The sequence below is a fragment of the Apostichopus japonicus genome, chromosome 16 (assembly GCF_037975245.1).
Source record: "Apostichopus japonicus isolate 1M-3 chromosome 16, ASM3797524v1, whole genome shotgun sequence".
In the NCBI taxonomy this organism is placed as follows: domain Eukaryota; kingdom Metazoa; phylum Echinodermata; class Holothuroidea; order Aspidochirotida; family Stichopodidae; genus Apostichopus; species Apostichopus japonicus.
Window position 1 is genome coordinate 24048799 of NC_092576.1, and position 22312 is coordinate 24071110.

General features: G+C 38.3%; 1 protein-coding gene across 2 annotated transcripts; it reads right to left on the reverse strand.

Moving 5' to 3' along the window:
* Positions 1-1004: 1004 nt before the first annotated feature.
* On the reverse strand, positions 1005-19863 carry LOC139983517 (methylthioribose-1-phosphate isomerase-like). Of its 2 annotated transcripts, none has more exons than XM_071997128.1 (7): positions 19723-19863; positions 17065-17202; positions 15435-15667; positions 11312-11481; positions 9641-9817; positions 4176-4400; positions 1005-3301 (listed from the first exon to the last, which is right to left on the reverse strand). In XM_071997128.1, the coding sequence occupies exons 2-7, from the start codon at positions 17197-17199 to the stop codon at positions 3135-3137; spliced, it is 1107 nt and encodes a 368-aa protein (XP_071853229.1). In that variant the 5' UTR covers positions 17200-17202; positions 19723-19863; the 3' UTR covers positions 1005-3134. The 2 variants fall into 2 exon arrangements, with proteins under 2 accessions (XP_071853229.1, XP_071853230.1); XM_071997129.1 differs by lacking the exon at positions 19723-19863 and adding an exon at positions 19328-19637.
* Between the last annotated feature and the right edge of the window lie 2449 nt (positions 19864-22312).

The window sequence follows — 22312 nt, forward strand, 5'->3', positions numbered from 1 at the left end:
TTATATCAAGATATATCTGGCTTTATATGGCCGTATCAAACTTGATATGCATATCTGGCTTACACGTATATCAAGATATATCTGGCTTTATATGGCCATATCAAACTTGATCTATCCAGATATAGCCAGATATAAAACCAGATGTGGAATTTGAGTAAGGGTTGGGGCGTAGGGTTGTGGGGCGCGCGTTTTCGTGTAGATGGGAACATGTCAAGAAGTGATGGGTGCGTCTGCCACCCCCCCCACCACAACCCGCCCAAAATACGCCCTTGGATCCACTACATGATTTTCACAGGACACATGTTCAATTCTCCAATCGCATGCGGAATTTATTGTTGGATTCATTGTACGAGTTACTGTACTTGGATTGTGGTAACAATAAACATTCAGGTCGGAGTGTATAACATTTTATCTCTGGATGGCAGTGTTGCATCGAAGAACATATGTCTAGTGCAGTTCGCGTATAGAACCTGGTCTAATACCGAAATGCGTCATGTTCAAAACTGGTAGCAGTTGGTCCATAGCACAATTGTTTAAGACGTCCATACATATATATATATATATATATATATATATATATGTGTGTGTGTATATATATATATATATATATATATATATATATATATATATATATATATATATAGAGTAGGTTGGCGTTTATCTTGGTGCAGAGTGCTCTATGTCCATTGGACAGAGCGGAATATATGTTGATACTAGATGAGACTAGTGGAACACTAGTAGTTGTAACTCGGAGTTTCACGCGTTATAGCGATCTTCATATATATATATATATATATATATATATATATATATATATATATATATATATATATATATATATATATATATATATATATATATATATATATATATATATATAAATATATATATATATATATATATATATATATATATTATTATTATTATTATTATTATTATTATTATTATTATTATTAGAGAAAACCAGAGAAATAAGATATGACTCATAATTGACAAATAAGTAGTAAGATTTAGAAATTATATTTGAATTTTCAGTCACCCTGGGACCTTCGTCAGCAATACTTGGCAGTCGAATGAAAAGTACAAAATGTAACACAATGGAAGTATGACGCTAGATAGGTATAAGTTGCAATGATGGAATTAAAACCAAATAAACCATGACTATACAGGAAGCGGATATATATATATATATATATATATATATATATATATACGAAAGATCCAATCGATTTCTTTACGTTTACGTTCAGTGGTTGATTCGAAGTTCGAGGAAATTAAAATACAATTTAGGTTTTTTAGAGAATGACTATGAAGATTGAAGTGTTCAGAAACTGGGAATCCTGCAAAATTATCACGAATAGATTTTTTGTGATGTCATGACAAAATACCTTATGCCTATGATGATGATCTATAATCTGGAGCAATACCACAGGACTGTGGCGCGCCGAGTACCACTAAGATTTTTTATTTGATTTTTTTTAAATAAAATTCTCTCGATTCACTCAAAAACGGGAATTGAAATCATGTTCTCAACTGAGAAAGCATGGTTGGTCTTAGGGACCCATTTACATCCCCACGCCAGACATCTGACCAAAACGGTTCAACTGTAGCGATTTATCTATCACTTCTTTTAATGCAAACTGTTAATTATTTGGAAATGTAAACTTCTATTGAAATACATATATATATATATATCTTTTTTATATTTTTTTCTCTCTTGAGATTTCCTTTTTACGGACTCCCTTCCACCTAGCTTCTTTGAAAGCAATTTCAATGACTGGCTTAGCAACGTTTCCAAAAGGAATACAAAAAATATTAAAAAAAATCAAAACATGTCTGCCAGTAACTGGATCGGTTATAAAACATCTATGGAGTTTATCTGAAAGCCCTCGTGGGGATTCAGGGGGCAATGTAACTTGTATACAACAATGTAGATATTCAAGACAACACTTACATAATAGTTACTTGTATGAGCCGTTAAATGACGTGGCCCATATTTGTTTGAATAGCAATAAGGTTACCCTAAAACTGGATTGGAAATATGGATTGCTCTTCAAAGGAAATACATGATCGCAAGCTTCGAGATGGTTCACATGTTCGACCAGTTCTAGTTACAAACATAGCAATGATTTGAATGGAATCATAGAGTGTATACTGTTAATGTTTAAGGCAATGATGATGCAATTGACGGGAAGTAACATGATTAAATATCTATTTATCACGATGCTATCTAAACTTATTTTTCTTTCTAGAGGATTTTTGCTGACACAATATTGACACCTGTCAAATTACATTGTTATTATGATCTAAATTACATAAATGCTACATTCCACTCTAATTTGAGAGCAAACAACACGTTACCTATAAGAATCATTAAATAACTCAAATTTTTGTCAGAGGCTACGCACTAAATTGCTTTCTGTTCACTTCCCCTACCACCCTTAATCCCACTCTCCCCCACACCTATCTCTTTGGTTTAGGCATTTTGGAATATTTTTCCACAAATGGTAAAACTCAAATAAGGTGGAAATCCAGGGGTCTTCGAAGCTTTAATAATATATTGCAGTGAATCCCATCTGATATGATTGCATAGTTTGGCATACTCCATCCTAACGAACTAAATAGGGTATTCACTTGATGATAAGTGATTGGCAGATCAGCAAGTCCACCTAGTTGGTGTTTGAAGTTTCGTTCTTCTGAATAGATACCTTTCAACATGCAACAGGTGATTGCTATAGAAACTACACTATTGGTGATATTCTGTGTGTGTGTTGTTTAATACCTAAATAAAATAGACTAAGACAACTACGAAAGGCACTTCTGTGCTGGAGTACTGTCTGGTTAATAATATGCTATCATATGCTCTTGCAACCCTTATAAAAATGAGTTGTGAGTTTCTTTGTCATGTAGCCACATGAGAAATATGTATCGAAACTATATTCAACTTGGGATAACACAGTCCCTGGCAGGGAAATGAGGAGTGGGTGCTGGCCAGTATAGAGAAGTCCATTCTACTGTGGACAAACCACATTTCAATTTGCTCAACATTTTCCACCAATTATTCATGAAAAGATGCCTATGTTATCTGTGCAAGTGCACTGCTTGTAGATTTCATGTTATGCTCTACTGCAGTCTCAGACATCATTAGCAAGCTTCCTTTTCAAGTTATGTTTGGTATTGTGGTCAGCAGTCATACTGTCCTGCAGTTTATCAGGAGGGAACACACCATTCTCAGTTACAATGCCTCCTGTTATCAGGGAGGCCGGTGTGACATCAAATGCAGGATTCCAACAACCAATACCTGTTAGAAGAAGAAGAAGGAAACTAAAATCTATAAAAACGAACAAAATAAAGCAACTATTCAACGAAATACACCATCACTTACCAAATTGCCAGAAATTAAAACAACATTCAGAAGAAAAAATTGATACGAATTTTGTGCCAAAACTGTGTCAGCAAATAGAACCAAATGTATCGTTTAGAACAAATATACCGTTAACATGAACTATTGTTATGGTCACATGTTATGACCAGTAACATTACAGATCAGTGTCATTAGGACTGTTACTCATATATGGACTGAGGTCTCTAAGAGAATTTAAAAAAAAAATCAAATAAACCAGTAGCAATTGCAAATACTAATATTATATGATATATCATTTGTTTTATTAAACTTTTCACATTGGGGGAGGGGGAAGGTAACTGAAATCTATAAAAACAAAAACGCAACTATTCAACAAAATACACCATCACTTTCCAAATTGCCAGAAATGTAAAATACTAATAATGCAAATACTAATATCATATGATAATATCATTTGTTTTATCAATATTTTCACATAGGGGGAAGGGGGGAGGGGGAATCCAAAGGGGGTAAATCAGTTCATTCTCTGGCCAGGTTAAAATCATATGATTTCAAAAATAGCACATTTAGAAGCATATCAGAAACCCCCAAGCTGTCAACAATGGGGTACTGCTTTTTAATGTATTGGGACTATTGGTAGGCTAGTTATCAGCAAATAAGTACATGATTATACTAGGTATATGCTGCAAGGACAGATAGTAACTACAATTTACTTTGACCAACATTTTGCAGACAGGATAATTGGCAATTCTAAAATTATTGTTAAGAAGGGGGATTTAACAAAACAGAACAGAAATAATGAATTTAATACCCGGTGCTGCTAACTGGACATCCTTGAGACATGTCAGCTCTTTGTGAGGACGCTCTTCAATAACAATCTGTTCTCCGCTGGCAAGGTTAAGATCTACAGTAGTGGTGGGTGCACAAACATAAAATGGTATCCCATGGTGCTTTGCTGCTATAGCTAGCTGATAGGTACCGATTTTATTGGCTGTATCTCCATTAGCTACAACTCTGTCCGCACCAACAAAAACAGCTGGGAAGTGAAAAACACAAAACAAGCATTGATGTCAAAATTGATGCCTATTGTACTCTGGATAAAAGTTGACCTGACTTAATACATTGACTTTAATGTCTCTTATGAATGATAACCTGTCCCAGAGACAATCCCTCCAGACGGCTGCAGTAATATACTGCATCCAATGACAAGTTTCCTCACAGGTACCCACTTTAATCACTGGGTGGAGAGAGGCAGTTGAGATAAAGCATCTTGCCCAAGGACACAACGTAATGAACAAGGCAGGAATTGAACCAGCAAACTTGGATCACAAGTCTAAAGCCGTAGCCAATGTTGACCACCACGCACTTAAAACAATGTCCTGGATAAACTAACTACGGTACTTAGAGCACAATTCATTAGGCAGATTGAGGTATCACATACTGCTGTATACGGCAGGCTCCCTGTTAGGCTGTGTGCTTAATGTGAACTGCCAGAACAACAGCTGTTATCTGTTACCATCTTGTGATGCCAGTGCATCTCATTATCATCAGGCCTATCTTGATTGGTTACAATAAACTAGGTCTAATATATACCTTGCTCTGATTGTCAGAACAATAGCTTCTACCTCTTATCATTTCATACAGGTCTGTGCATTTACAGATCAGGAAGTACTCATGAACCTTTTCTCTTATACTATGGGAATTATTGGACATGCTTCTTCCTCAATTTGTTCAAATTACCCTTACCCTTGTGCATACACCATCCACAATGATGGTAACAGACTAACACAGCTGCTACAATGAAGCTACAGACTAACACAGCCAGCCTGTACAGGCAAAGTTCCAAGACTCAGCAGTGACTTCCTTCTCCTGCACACAGCCATTTCTGTAATATCATGGTGGTGGTCACATAATATCACCAGTAATTGTCATAGCTTCTATATCAAATGACAACTCGCTCTGCACTAGTAAGGTAATCGTGTCATTTGATATTGAATAATGTTATTACCATTGGATGCAGGCTGCTGTGTTCAGTCAGGCAGTATGTATGGCAGAACAGATTGCTTACTAGTCAAATATTTTTCTAACATTTATTTCTTCCCTTTCAACATTTAAGTAAGATGCCTCACCATCAGCCATGAGAATACACAATTAATGTTTGTTAAATTAAAATCTTGTGAACTTCAAATAGAATGGAATGTCTCCCTCCCTTAATGTTAATTGTTTGTTTCATATGTAAAAAATACCAAATTGCAAAGTGGTGTTTAAAGAATTTTAAATGTTTTATATAGAAAAATAAAAAACTATCTTGCTTTAACCAGTTTCAATCATACTTACAACAATCACTAATAGGTTGCTGCTGTTCAATGTGTGGTCAATGACTTTAATAACAATGATGTTAAAACCTGATAGCTTATAATAGATGACTTTTACCATTTTTACAAACCTTCTACGTACTGTGCACGCAACTTTCTCTTTCATTTGTGCCAAGTTAGTTGTGATGAGAGCTGCTAGCATATGTCTGAAACTAATTTGTTATGTCTTCTTTAAGGAATTTAACCTGGTTCCTCAGACTGTTAAAGTCATTGAAAACTTGCCCCAAACCGCGGGCCGTGCTCTGAAAAAGTTAACCTTCTGTTGCTTGCAAGTGAAGTTTTTTTCTTGTCCCTACCAAATGCAGACAGTAATGAAACATGATACCTTGTTATCTTTTATCTAGACCTGAGATGTCCATCGCTGCTATATACACTGTGTTGTGGGTATTGACCGTAGCTGTATGTATTGACTGTACACTAGTGTCTAATTACCGACGGTAGCAAGCTGTGTGTGTATTTTCTGGGACCAATGGTGGTGTCTAACACTTCTGTTACACCTCATTTGAAACTAGGTCAGATTACCGGCATGAGACGTTTCTTTGTGCTCGAGTCTTCACTCCCTTTAATTCTTCCCTTCAAGTCTTATCTATGTGATATCAGGATGAACATGAATCTTCATCACAGCTACTTTCCTCTCAAATACAGCATTTTATTTGCTTCTTACCCCTCAGATTATACACATATTAGCATATATATATTTAACAAGTTCCTTTCTATTAACAGATTCGGCTCCAATCATGCCACTGTACTCAAACTAACTGACCTGTAGTATTTGCTCTTCTTTTATATTAAGTATGTCACACGATGGTTTCTGTGATTTGGAACACAATGCAGCTTATTGTACACCACTTTCTGACAAATTAACTCACAAACATAGCAGCACCATGACCAAAGTACCAGTGACAAAATTTATATGCTTCGGAAGCATATATGATTTCAATCTAAGGTGAGAGCTCCTGTGTATTAATCAGTGGGTTAGTTCATGTTATGTTTAATTAACTGCTCTGACTGTATGGCCTGGTATCAGTTTGTCAGTATACAAATTGTTACAAAATTGTCACTTTAATTACAGCATACATAACAATGATGACTTTAACAGAAACCATCTTCTCGTTCATAGCACATGCATGATGCCATGCAAAGTCTATGGAAGTTGATAACGGTTTACCCCATAAAAGTCAATGTGCCACCCTCAAGCTGGTCTGGTGACCAATTGTCATTACAGTAAACATGTTACAATAACCCATAAGCAGCAGCATCACATCCCAGTTACTTGCTTCTCTCTCAGTACAAATGAAGCCATGCTATCAGTGATGAGAGATCATAAACGTTAGATCATGACAATCTACTGAACTGGCTCTGTGATCACAGCAGTTAACAGTACACACAATGCTATCATAACCTTTCACACACATCAGCATGAAACACTTACCAGTTACTTTCTCCTCTCCCAGTACAAATGAAGCCATGCTATCAGTGATGAGAGATCACAATAGTTAGATCATGTCAATCTACTGAACTGGCTCTGTTATCACAGCAGTCAGCAGTACACACAATGTTATAATAACCTTTCACACGCAGCAGCATGAATCACTTACCAGTTACATTCTTCTCTCTCAGTACATATGAAGCCATGCTATCAGTGATGAGAGATCACAGAAGTTAGATCATGTCAATCTACTGCCTTGGCTTTGTGATCACAGCACTTAACAGTACACACAATGTTATAATAACCTTTCACACACAGCAGCATGAATCACTTACTAGTTACATTCTTCTCTCTCAGTACATATGAAGCCATGCTATCAGTGATGAGAGATCACAGAAGTTAGATCATGTCAATCTACTGCCTTGGCTTTGTGATCACAGCACTTAACAGTACAAACAATGTTATAATAACCTTGCATACATCAGCATGAATCACTTACCAGTTCCTTTCTTCTTTTTCAGTACATATGAATCCATGCCATCAGTGATGAGGGTTCACAGAAGTTAGATCATGTTAATCTACTGAACTGGCTCTGTGATTACAGCACTTAACAGTACACACAATGTTATAATAACCTTTAACACACAGCAGCATGAATCACTTACTAGTTACATTCTTCTCTCTCAGTACATATGAAGCCATGCTATCAGTGATGAGAGATCACAGAAGTTAGATCATGTCAATCTACTGAACTGGCTCAGTGATCACAGCACTTAACAGTACACACAATGTTATAATAACCTTTCACACACATCAGCATGAAACACTAACCAGTTACTTTCTCCTCTTTCAGTACATATGAAGCCATGCTATCAGTGATGAGAGATCACAGAAGTTAGATCACAACAATCTACTGAACTGGCCCTGTGATCACAGCACTTAACAGTACTTACACACAATGTTATAACCTTTCACACACATCAGCATGAAGCACTTACCAGTTACATTCTTTTCTCTCAGTATATATGAAGCCATGCTATCAGTGATGAGAGATCACAATAGTTAGATCATGTCAATCTACTGAACTGGCTCAGTGATCACAGCACTTAACAGTACACACAATGTTATAATTACCATTTCACATACATCAGCATGAAACACTTACAAGTTACTTTCTTCTTTCTCAGTACAAACGAAGCCATGCTATCAGTGGTCAGTCTCTGCACAGTACATATAATGTTACAATCACCAAACACTCACAGTAGCATGTTTCACCAGTTCCTTATTCTCTTTCATTGCATTGACGCCATGCTAACTGTGATACAATATCCTGCTAGTTTATATGTCACTCCTACTACCCCCTATGCAACCACACCAATGTACAGTACACACTATCTTCCATTCACCATTCACACACATCAGCATGAATCACTTACCAGTTATTTCCCTTTATCCCAGATCCAGGGAGTTAGTTTATTTGATGTCAATCTGCTGCAGTGTCTCAGTCACCACTTGTGTACAGTACAAACCATTTTACAATCACCAAACAGTGATTTTTGGTGATTGCACACAGAGTAACATTCGCCAAACACACACAATAGCATTATTCACTCATTGGTTTGTTACTTACATTCCATTGAATACAGTGCCATGCTAACTGTGATATGAGATCCTGGGAGTTAGTTTGTATGATGTCAATCTGCTTCCCTGTCTCTGGAACCACACCTGTGCACAGTACACACAATGTTACAAACACCAAACACACACAATAGCATTATTCACTCATTGGTTTGTAACTTACCTTCCATTGAATACAGTGCCATGCTAACTGTGATATGAGATCCTGGGAGTTAGTTTGTATGATGTCAATCTGCTTCCCTGTCTCTGGAACCACACCTGTGCACAGTACACACAATGTTACAAACACCAAATACACACAATAGCATTATTCACTCATTAGTTTGTAACTTACCTTCCATTGAATACGGTGCCATGCTAACTGTGATATGAGATCCTGGGATTTAGTTCCTATGATGTCAATCTGCTTTCCTGTCTCTGGAACCACACCTGTGCACAGTACACACAATGTTACAAACACCAAACACACACAATAGCATTATTCACTCATTGGTTTGTAACTTACCTTCCATTGAATACGGTGCCATGCTAACTGTGATATGATATCCTGGGAGTTAGTTCCTATGATGTCTATCTGCTTCCCTGTCTCTGGCACCACACCTGTGAACAGTACACACAATGTTACAAACACCAAACATACACAGTAGCATGTACAGTATCACTCATCGGTTTGTTACTTACCTTTCATATGGTGCCATGCTAACTGTGATATGACATTCTGGGAGTTAGTTCCTATGATGTCTATCTGCTTCCCTGTCTCTGGAACCACACCTGTGCACAGTACACATAATGATACCATCACCATTGACACAAATTATGATGAATCCCTTGTACCTGTTATTTTCTTCTCTTTCATCGCATATGATGCCATGCTATCAGCGATGAGGGATCCAGGGAGTTTATCATAGACTAGCTCGTATGCTGTCAATCTACTGCCCTGGTTGTAAGGCCTTGTCTCAGTGCAGTAAACATGTTGTAGTTTTTCCCTTTCTGCTAGTGCTCTTACAACTCCTAGATAATCAAGATCAAAGAAAAAAGCAAATCATAAATCTTGTGCATAAACTTTGTGATAGCACATATATTGTTCATGATGCAGCAGTGGTATTACTGATAGCTTTATCTGGCAAGTGTCAGATAATGTTAATTCACAACACAAACAACTGGTTTGACCCAGTGAGCATGCATGTAAGAAAGTAGTGGCTTGTAAAATGAATTTTAATATGAATTCATATAGGGAGGACAGTTTACATAGTTACCATTCACTTTCTTCTGATGTGCTAATGAGTGTTCCTACACTCCTACATAGGGAAAGCCTGTAGAGCTGATACTTTACACATGACTAAAATATGAAAACAGAGCAATGTAATACACTGGAAACTGTTAAAACTAATGTGCAAATTAAATTTGTCAGAGTGTTTTGAGCTGAAAAATACTGATGATGTGGAACCAAAACTAGTTGATACTAGTTAAGAAAGTCTATAGTTGATGAAAAGTCGTAATCAACAGGCCGACTTAGATGGATCACTTTAGAAGGTGAATATTCAATAGTTTTGATTTAAATTTGGACTTGTAAACTGAATAAAGGCTTGCAATATAGGTTGATCCACATATTACTTGTGTGAACTCTAAATGCACCACTGCAAATATTAAACTATCATTGTTATATACATATCAACTGTTTATCCACTAGAGAGCCTGTGTAATAGAATGTGTAAAAGTAAGGTTGGCCTGACGTTTTGATTCCTAGCAGGATCTTCTTCAAAGGCTAAATGGCAAGTAACAGTAACAGAAGGGACAAAAACATGCACAGAACACAGACAGGTTAAAGAGCACTGTGAACACAATGAGATACATGTAAGGGGATTAGTAGACAAATGATGGAGAGAAGAAAGCAACAGGGGAAGAGGAGAGGTAGGAGATAAACAGTGGAGGGACAAAGGGAGGATTAAAGGAGGGGGATAGGAAATAAACTGGAGAAGGACAAAGACAGAAAGGTGTGGAGAAAAAAAATATATATATACAATTATAAAAAAATATATACACAAACATATACAGTTATATGTTTGACAAATACTGTCTCACCACTCAGTTCTGCAGGTTAGGCCAATTAGTAGCTGTTTATACATATATAATTCAGTCAATGGTATGCACTGCAAGGATTCCAAATGTGAGAAAGCAATTTTCCAGAGGTTAGATTTGAGCAGATCTACAATACTCTGTGGCAAAGGTTATCAATTTGCAAGATAATCATACAGGTAGTCGGCTTTTCTTGAATGCAACTCACGAAACTAAATGGAATGATCCACATCCCCCAGATGTAAACTATTCGGATTTCATATTTAGAATGGTTGAAACGTCTTTTATACACCATATATCTTAACACATCAACACAACACCGCAGTGACTGACATAGATCATAGTATTCTGGTTTTTGCGAGCTAAATCCACTTGTTACCCAGAGTGGCATGAGAAACATGTGTGATATACAGTTGTAGCCTAGCTTACCTAGTGCAGTTCCATATCCACTGGTAGCCAGTGATCCAGCATTACAGTGTGTGATCACTGTCTGTGGTTGACCAGATGAGTGCTTCAGTACATGATCAGCTCCGTGCTGCCCGAGTCTCTTATTCGTATCCAGGTCTGCGGTCAACATATCTTCTATCAGCGATATGATTCTGATAAAATTGACAACAAATTTACAAAGTTCTTTCTGTCAAGTGCTGGACAAAATCAATCTGCAATGTAGAGGCAGTAATTGTGTTCAGTTCAGATTCATTTCTTGGCCCTGCTCCACCTCTTACAAAGCGTTACCATCAATTACAAGCCATTTAAACAAAACTTGAAGTCAGTAAACTTGGATAATAACAAATCTGTGTGAAGTTATGCAAGTTATTAGCAAGGTGTTTGTGTATGTGTGGATGCTTGCTTATGTTAACTGAAGGATAAAGTACTGTACTTTAATACTGTAATGTTGACAGCGAATCATTTATCTGATATTGCATCACAAAACTTAAAAGGGGAATTTGCTCCACAAGTCCACTGTTTCACAGGAATCATAATATTTTATAATTAGAGACATACAGTATTTCACAGCTTTCAAATATGCTAACACAAAGTTTGAACAATAAATTACTCCCTGATAGGACTCAGCAGTGCAATTCCTGCTATATCTGACATGATCACAAAGTCAAAACTATTTTGTTGTGGGGAATTAAAACAGTGTGTTTCTTTTTACTTCTGCAGGTTCAATGTGAAACTGTTTCACACAACCTGTTACAATCAGTCAGGACATATCTAATAATCTTGTACTTTGCAAATGTTCAGTCTTCAGCAACTTCAGTATGTTTTAAGCTCATATACTCACAGTAGTCTACTATGAATTTCCATTAGTACCTCAGTCCTGTGACCTAACTTTAGTACTTCACACACACAAGTCTCCTGTCAAGGAGTTGCAAAAGCTTGATCTGTGAGTGGATAGAATACCCTCAAGTTCAGTTGAAGCCGAGCCCCAATGCACCCTTGTAGCTATTGTACATCATACTGTACTAACACCAGGCAGCCCTGATGCACCATTGTGTACATTACACTACCATCAGGTAGCTGCAACATCCTAGCGTACATAATACTACCATCAGGCAGCCCCGATGCACCATTGTGTACATTACACTACCATCAGGTAGCTGCAACATCCTAGCGTACATAATACTACCATCAGGCAGCCCCGATGCACCATTGTGTACATTACACTACCATCAGATAGCTGCAACATCCTAGCGTACATAATACTACCATCAGGTAGCCCTGATGCACCATTGTGTACATTACACTACCATCAGGTAGCTGCAGCATCCTAGCGTACATAATACTACCATCAGGCAGCCCTGATGCACCATTGTGTACATTACACTACCATCGGGTAGCTGCAACATCCTAGCGTGTGTATATAATAACACCAGGTAGCCCTGATGCACCATTGTGTACATTACACTACCATCTGGTAGCTGCAACATCCTACCATCTGGTAGCTGCAACATCCTAGCGTGTGTATATAATAACACCAGGTAGCCCTGATGCACCATTGTGTACATTACACTACCATCTGGTAGCTGCAACATCCTAGCGTGTGTGTATAATAATACCAGGTAGCCCTGATGCACCATTGTGTACATTACACTACCATCAGGTAGCTGCAACATCCTAGCGTGTGTGTATAATAATACCAGGTAGCCCTGATGCACCATTGTGTACATTACACTACCATCAGGTTGGTGCAACATCCTAGCGTGTGTATATAATAACACCAGGCAGCCCTGATGCACCATTGTGTACATTGCACTACCATCAGATAGCTGTGCAAACATCCTAGCTTACATAATACTACCACCAGGCAGAACTGAAGCACCATTGTGTATATTGCACTACCATCAGGTAGCTGCAACATCCTAGCGTGTGTATATAACAACACCAGGCAGACCTGATGCACCATTGTGTACATTACACTACCATCGGGTAGCTGCAACATCCTAGCGTGTGTATATAATAACACCAGGCAGCCCTGATGCACCATTGTGTACATTACACTACCATCAGGTAGCTGCAACATCCTAGCGTGTGTATATAACAACACCAGGCAGCCCCGATGCCCCATTGTGTACATTGCACTACCATCAGGTAGCTGCAACATCCTAGCTTACATAATACTACCACCAGGCAGCCCCGATGCACCATTGTGTACATTGCACTACCATCAGGTAGCTGCAACATCCTAGCTTACATAATACTACCACCAGGCAGCCCCGATGCCCCATTGTGTACATTGCACTACCATCAGGTAGCTGCAACATCCTAGCGTGTGTATATAATAACACCAGGCAGCCCTGATGCACCATTGTGTACATTACACTACCATCAGGTAGCTGCAACATCCTAGCGTGTGTATATAATAACACCAGGCAGCCCTGATGCACCATTGTGTACATTACACTACCATCAGGTAGCTGCAACATCCTAGCTTACATAATACTACCACCAGGCAGCCCCGATGCCCCATTGTGTACATTGCACTACCATCAGGTAGCTGCAACATCCTAGCGTGTGTATATAACAACACCAGGCAGCCCTGATGCACCATTGTGTACATTGCACTACCATCAGGTAGCTGCAACATCCTAGCTTACATAATACTACCACCAGGCAGCCCCGATGCCCCATTGTGTACATTGCACTACCATCAGGTAGCTGCAACATCCTAGCGTGTGTATATAATAACACCAGGCAGCCCTGATGCACCATTGTGTACATTACACTACCATCAGGTAGCTGCAACATCCTAGCTTACATAATACTACCACCAGGCAGCCCCGATGCCCCATTGTGTACATTGCACTACCATCAGGTAGCTGCAACATCCTAGCGTGTGTATATAATAACACCAGGCAGCCCTGATGCACCATTGTGTACATTGCACTACCATCAGAAGGCTGCAACATCTTAGCTTACATAATACTACCACCAGGCAGCCCCGATGCACCATTGTGTACATTGCACTACCATCGGGTAGCTCTGCAACATCCTAGCGTGTGTATATAATAACACCAGGCAGCCCCGATGCACCATTGTGTACATTACACTACCATCAGGTAGCTGCAACATCCTAGTGTGTGTATATAATAACACCAGGCAGCCCTGATGCACCATTGTGTACATTACACTACCATCAGGTAGCTGCAACATCCTAGCTTACATAATACTACCACCAGGCAGCCCGATGCCCCATTGTGTACATTGCACTACCATCAGGTAGCTGCAACATCCTAGCGTGTGTATATAATAACACCAGGCAGCCCTGATGCACCATTGTGTACATTGCACTACCATCAGATAGCTGCAACATCTTAGCTTACATGATACTACCACCAGGCAGCCCCGATGCCCCATTGTGTACATTGCACTACCATCAGGTAGCTGCAACATCCTAGCGTGTGTATATAATAACACCAGGTAGCCCTGATGCACCATTGTGTACATTACACTACCATCAGGTAGCTGCAACATCCTAGCGTGTGTATATAATAACACCAGGTAGCCCTGATGCACCATTGTGTACATTACACTACCATCAGGTAGCTGCAACATCCTAGCATGTGTATCTAATAACACCAGGTAGCCACCATGCACATTGTTACATTCATGTTGCTCTACAGTATACCTCGTCAAATCCCCAAAACTATACTGGTTTGGGGGTTTACGAGCGACCATACTTACCTGTCTCCCACATCTGCACTCCACATCTGCACCACACCTATCCTACAGTAGTTAGATTGGAAATTGCAGATGTGGAGTGGGAGACAGGTATGAGAGGAGTTAAATAAATTGACCACTAAACTATCAGCAGGCTGTATACCTTCACTGGAGAAATGTTGCAGACCTAACCAAACTCACCAGTGATAAGATCTCTAAATTATGTTGGATTGTCTGAGAATCTTTAAAGGTATGCAAAATGTGACTGTGACACTAACAATATATCATGATTGTCCTTTTACCATGATGCTGAAGAAAACAGATCTATCTACAGGGTATACAACAAATCAAATGAATGTGGTAAAAAGTCAACATTGTGCAGACTGACCGATCTTTTGAATCATCGACTGCATTCTTCCCCTCTGAGAGGTTCTTAGCCAGAGCGACAATGTCATCAGCTGCTCGTTTGAGGTTGACTGCAGTGGGTCTGGCTGTGAGCAGGTAGTCAAGCTTCTCTTGCAGGAAACGCAACAGGGAATCCAAAGAGTCAAACTCCTTGTCAACCATCTCAGCAACCAGAGACAAGGCACCGGTAATGGCAATGGCCGGTGCTCCTCTCACCTACATAGATCGAAAGATGGAAGAGGGAGCCGCTTCATGAATAGGACTTAGACAACTGAAGATTTAATACTTTAAAGCGATGTTCTGGTGGTCAACAAGTAAACACTTACAGCGACAAGAATGATATTCCATGCACTGTTTTTGTAGCTGGAAATCCCATATCAATATCTAACTCAAGTTATGATTGATTGCATGGAATTGAATGGATATAACTGTATGTGTTTTCATAAACGGCAAATATTATTTTCCTCTGTGAATAAGTTAGTTAAACACTGCTAAGGAAACCCCACCAAAAAAAAGAAAAAAGTCAGCAGCATTTTTTGTGATGACATTATTCACTTTATTGTTTAATGATATTCACAAAATTATTTCTTCCCCATACAAAATGCAATGAATATACGGTTTGGACCTATGGATGCAGAATATTACAAGCATTTTTATGCAGTAACCATGTAATGCTACTGGAATACCCAATAGTTAATATTTAGTAAATAGTTAGTGCTGTGATTGTTTCCATTGACCACAGCTTCATACTTGTTTACAAGTACTGACATTCAACACTACAATATGTAGTTGGTCAATCTATATGAACTCTATTGAAATTAGTTCAAATCAATCACAATACCAGTATTGGAATTTCTAAGGGAGGGCAAAACCTTGAAACATGGCTAAACCTACCTGTATGTTTACACATCTCTATTTATGTGGAACACCCAACAAATGCATTTGAAACTGTTCATGATAAGTCCCAGAATACCAAACAAAGAACATGTATACATTTTTACATGCCATTCTTACTATTATCACATAGATTCAGACCACTCTTTTATTCTCCTGGTCATCTTCATTTAGCAGACATAAACTAACAACAATAGGGTATAAATACAGTATATATCCTTCCTGTTTATCTGGTCTTAGGGGTAGCTTTCAGGTTCGGCTGGCGAGAATCACTACCTGTACTTAAGCTTTTGCTCACTGGTGCTTCTTTTGTTGGCTGTTTTGTGTGGTCTGGGATTTACCTTAAGCTTTGTTTGCTGGAGAGTATAAATTGATGCAGGGAAGCTTTCTTCACAGAGGACCTCTCCCCGTAGGACCTCTCGAGAGGTCAAACAGGGGTAGACTCCTTTTTTGTTTGCTTCACAGAGTTACTCTGGATAGCTTCCTCTTTGTGATATACTTGCTTTCCAATTCACTCTAATCTAATACTGTATATACTTTACTTTATTACTTTGTATTTTACTTTTTTACACAGTACTGTACTGTTATCATCTATTCAGAATATTACATTATACTAGTGTTGGATCTCTACAATCATAATATTACAGGAAATCTTACTCTACTTGTGTTGTGTTTATTTATGCATCCCCTGTTATATAAGTACATGTAATGAGTTTTACCTTCATGTCCTTGATGGCGTGCCAGCCATCCTCAACGTTTCTGATTCTTTCATATCTTGTCTCTAAGGGGAGAAGAAGTTGATCCAGAATTTCTAGATGACCTCTTGACCTGTACCTGATGGCTTCAAGTGTCATATTCTGAAAAAGAAAAGAAGCAAGCAGAAATTCAAAGAAAAGTTAAACTACAATGACACACTGCTTTACAGCACACAAGTCTTATGTTCAGTAGGATGCTACCACTATCATATTTTAATTTTGTATATACTAGTAATGTCAACTCATCACACACATGGAAGCTCATTTTGAAAGTGTCCCATCTTTATCATATTTACTGAACTTGTAGGATTCATATTGTACTTAATTGTTTATATTTTGAATACAATGGTCTTTGTTTTGGGCTGGTGTTCTTCCTGGAAGTCAAGCTTTGAGTATACAGCATCCATATATTTTTTGGGAGATAGAGAGAATTTTGCCTGGAGGCTATACAAAACCAAAGTGTTAGCAAGGAAGTACTTATTCTTACCTTTCTATTTGTAAACATTTATCGTTCTTTCTGTTGTGCTGATTTGTTCCAAAATTTTGCAATCAATTTTTGTGTGCATTACATGCAAGCTATTCAAAAAGACTACTTTCTCAAGAAATTTTAATTCAGTTAATTCCATTGAAGCTGGCTAAACTGACTAGATCTAAACACAGCCTGTAGAGAAAAGGAGCTGGTGTGATTGCATTGAGGTGTGTGTGAAACACTACGTCATTGAAAGCACACAATTTACATTAAATAATATCTTTCGCTTGTTTCATGTTTGTTTTACATAGTTGGGTAATAAGCATCCTCGCGAATAATCACCATTTTGTTTTGTTTTCAAATAGTGAAATGTATGCATTGATGTGATTTAACCTACTGTACTAAGCCTAAGCAGGTCAGACCTGCATAAGTCTTCACAGTGGCACATCTTGTTTGGCCATCAGTGTCGTACAATGTAAGTGCTCCTTAAAGGCATTGAAGACTCGCCCCAAACCATGTGCCGCCCTGTGATAAAGTTAACTTTCTGTTGCTTGCGCATAAAGTTTTTTTTTCTTATTGCTGCAAAATGCAGACAATAATGAAACGTGATACCTTGTTAAATCTTTTATCTGGACCTGAGATCAGGGAGTTCCATATAACAACTACCTGCTGAGATGTTTATCGCTGCTCTTTACACTGTGTTATGGGTATTGACCGTAGCTGCATGTAGTGACTGTACAAAACTAGAGTGTTTAGTGTTTACCGATGGTAGCAAGCTGTGTGTGTATTTTCTGGGATCGATGGTGGTGTCTAACACTTCTGTAACACCTCAGTCGAAACTAGGTCAGATAACCGGCATGAGACGTTTCTTTGTGCCCAAGTCTTCACACCCTTTAAACTGAACATCAACAAGCCTTGCCTACATGCTGCAAGTGCTCTTAAGAACATTTAACTTGAAGCAGTTCTGGTGAACAGCAAATACTGAATACTGTGTTAACTTTGATGAAAAAAAAAATTGCACAGGGAATGCCTTACAAACAAACCAGACATCAATGGAATTAAAAACAGTACAACAAATGAATTGTGCACGCAGAAAACAACACATACTGTATTGGTTGCAAGTAACAGGATAGCTGGTGAGGTATTCCAAGCCTAATTCTTTAGCCTAGTTGAATTCTCATTGTTTAACTGCCAGATGAATGGTGGGTTAATACAAATAGCCACACCCGTTCCATAAAGCCTGACAACTTCCTACTGTAGACCTAACCACGTCACCTACCCCACTACTGCCAGTATTGACCCCCGTTTGACAGCTAGTCTAGCATACTTCCTGATGGGGGCCATGATATCATTCTGCCATCGGTACTTTCCATTGAATATGTGCTGTTTAAATCAGACTTTTTAATTAAAATTCAGCCAAATTTAATATATTCAACCAACTATTATCTCTTTGAATTCAGTGTATCGACTCGTAGGAACTTACAATTAAAACTATTCAATGAACCTGTACATTAAAGACTGAGTATCAATTCCCCAATCTTGTAAAACTGCAATTCAGTCTATCCAGTGAACCGTCACATTTGAAGATGGTGTGCCTATATCCTTCCACATGATTCAAAGAAAGTTTAATATGCATTCCTGTTCACCACGGTAAAATCCATTCCTAAAATGTACCTTTCTGCCATAGGTTTCCAGCCTTTTCGCCATTGAGGAAAAAAACGAAACCTATGGCAGGAACTGAGTAATTGCAGTATGTACCTGCGGCGGAATGGCACTAGATCCCTTCCTGATTCAGTGATTGACTGTGTGATGTGCCGTTTAGCTTTCAAGACTCTTAGTCTCTTTGTAATACTGTAGGACTAGCCTAGCCACACTGCTGCATGAAATAACACTGTTGGCTGAAGCTTATTACATAGCAATGACGTACGAAATGATAAGAAACAGCCTGTGACCTGGACGTTTCACAACGCTATAGACCTTAACGTACAGTATGGTTCGTAGTCTGGCTGTTACTGTATCTTTTACGGTGTTCTATGATAGGCCTACGCTAGGCCTAGTTCTGCGATCGACATGTGACGGTTAAGTCTTCCTCGTCTTTGACAGGTTACGTTTTAAGTTTCATATTAACTTCGAAAAATGGACGTGTATCTTACAGTGTTTGGCGTCAATTTTTCTCTAGTCGAAATGGGTGTCAACTGCTTTTTCTTGCTAAATGGCAATTTTTTTAAAGATTGTCGAAAAAATGCTGGTACTGGTAGCAGGGTTGTAACTATATGACCCTTTTTCGTATCAAGGTCAGCTATCTATGGCAAGCCAATTGTTGATTAATTAGATAACATCGTTCTATCCGTCCATAATGTCGGGCTTGTTGGACATGCATTACCAAGCGACAAACTGGAAACATCGGTGGGAAAATAATGAAACACTGATAGACTTGCTCTGACAGAAACAAAGTTTCTAAATAGGAAAAGAAAAATCGATGTAACCGTTATAATCCTCGTTCATATATCATGTAGAATTGCTAAACATAAGATTGACAGGGTGATCTTGCTGTTCCTCGACACCGTTTATTAAACTGACGGAATCCTTCCAGCTTCTAAGAATTGCAGAAATGATCCCATGAAACTAAGTAAAGGGATACCTTAATATCTTAAATTTAGTCACTTAGTAATAGTCAGAAAGCATTGAAAGACAACTGCTTCCCATCTGGCAAATATATATCGTAAACAAACAGTAAACCGGTGACGTGAAGTTTTTGGTCACGGACAATAGTATTATCAATTCTAATAAAATTATTTTTCCAAAGGATTCGATCACCAAAGTAATCGGAGGGTTTCTTAAAGGTAAATTTACTGCAAGCCATGCACATTTGCTTGATGGAGACATTTTTGTTACAGGAAATATCCTCGACATAAAAATTACATTTGAAAAGCAACTCTTTACCAAACGGCGAAAGAGAGGAATGAAAAAAGAACTTCCAATACCCAGTGTTTGCATTATTTTGCTTTAAGAGCTTCAACAAAGCTGTGAACATGTATTATATTTACACCTCCCTTTTCAATTAGGTTAAACATAGTACTAAGTCTCTTAACTTTGTCAGGATTACTTTTCCAAATGAAGTCCAAAATATAATACTTTTGATTTTATTAATACATTTTTATTTAACCTGAAAAAGGAAGACGAGTTGACTGATTTCAAAATACTTCGCTGTTGTGTTTCTGCCAATATGTGTGAGATCACGCTAATTCCCAACTCTAAGCTGGTGTTTCAGCCTAGAAAGCTACTGCTCATAGCTTAATCGAAAGAGATGGGAGGGTTGCCGTAATCAAAATATTGAATTCACTGACATGAGCTGCATTATTTGAAATGAGAGGACCGAGGGAAAGAAACTGAGATTTGCTGAGATTAATTATTGAACCTGATGCTAGTCAAAAATTCTCTAAGGTATTCAGCACCTTAACTGTGCTGTTGCGGGTACCGTCTAAGAATAAATTCTTGTCGTCGGCATACTGCAGTAATTTAATTTCCCGGCCAAACATGTTTATCCCCTTGATTGTGTTGTCACAAATAATTTTTCTAGCTAAACTATCTGCACATGGAATAAAGAAGTACGGGCTAACGGGACAACCTTCTCTTACTCTCTCTGAATAGGTAAGAAACCTGTCAAAGACCATTATTAAGAACACATTATTTTGACCAACCGTCAACAACTCGATACAATCAAACACTTTTTTATAAATCAATAAAGAACCGAAGACCCGGAATGTTATTTGTGGTAGTGTGATCGATCATGTCCAGCACAAAACGAATGTTTTCCCCAATGAACTTTGATAACCAGTCTGGTTATCCCGAACAGTAATGTCGACGACCCGTTTCAACCGGTTAGCCAATGCGTTTGCTCCTATATTGTAGTCAATGTTAAGGAGACTAATAGGTTTCTATTTAGCTATAACCTTATGGTCCTTATGGTTTAAGAATTAGAGTAATGACCCCTCTATTTTGCTCACAGGATAGTCAATGATGATCAAAACCAAAAATCAAGCTGACTAAGCAGAGAGACCATCACTACTGGGATATTAACCGTTAGACATTGAGCTTAATGCTCTATGACATTCATCTAAAGTAATGGGCCGTCGCAAGAACTGGGGTCCGATTCCTCAGAGTGAAAATCAGGCAAATCTCTATAGTATGAAGGATAACATTGTCAATGAGAGTATGAAGTTCTATAAAACAAACGTATTTCACGAAGAATTTCTCCACTGTTGGTGGTGACATTGCCCCTTTCATATTTAAACTAAAAACGCTGTTATTTGCCTTGTTGCGCCTTTCTAAATTCAGAAAATATTTAGTGCTTATTTCACCAGCCTCAGCCGAAGGAGCTCTCGACCTAACAGAAATGCCATGACGCTTGTCATGGTACAAACCTTTTCATTTATTACGGGCATTATCTAAACTTTGACGAATGGCATCGGAATGGTTTCATACAAATCTCTTTTTAGATTGAACATACTGCGTAATATTTCGTTTTCGCTTTTACAAGTGCTTTTAGCTTTTTGTTTGGCAAATTCAACACCCCTGGACCTCTATTATCTTCATGATTGCGAATCGATAAAACCACCATAGAGTGGTCAGATTGAAGAGGAGGCTGAAATTCAATATTGACGATTTTACCAACAGAACTAGGAGATATATGGAAAAAAATCTATAATCTGCAATGAATATCCTTATATTGACTTAATTTCC

Bases quoted from the DNA above. Each gene is read 5' to 3' on its own strand.
- LOC139983517 (XM_071997128.1), bottom strand. From the start codon at position 17,199: ATGACACTTGAAGCCATCAGGTACAGGTCAAGAGGTCATCTAGAAATT. The intron at 15,668-17,064 runs GTAAAACTCATT...CGATCTATGTAG, and splicing joins ACGCCATCAAGGACATGAAG to GTGAGAGGAGCACCGGCCAT. The intron at 11,482-15,434 runs GTCAGTCTGCAC...CAATTTTATCAG, and splicing joins GTCGATGATTCAAAAGATCG to AATCATATCGCTGATAGAAG.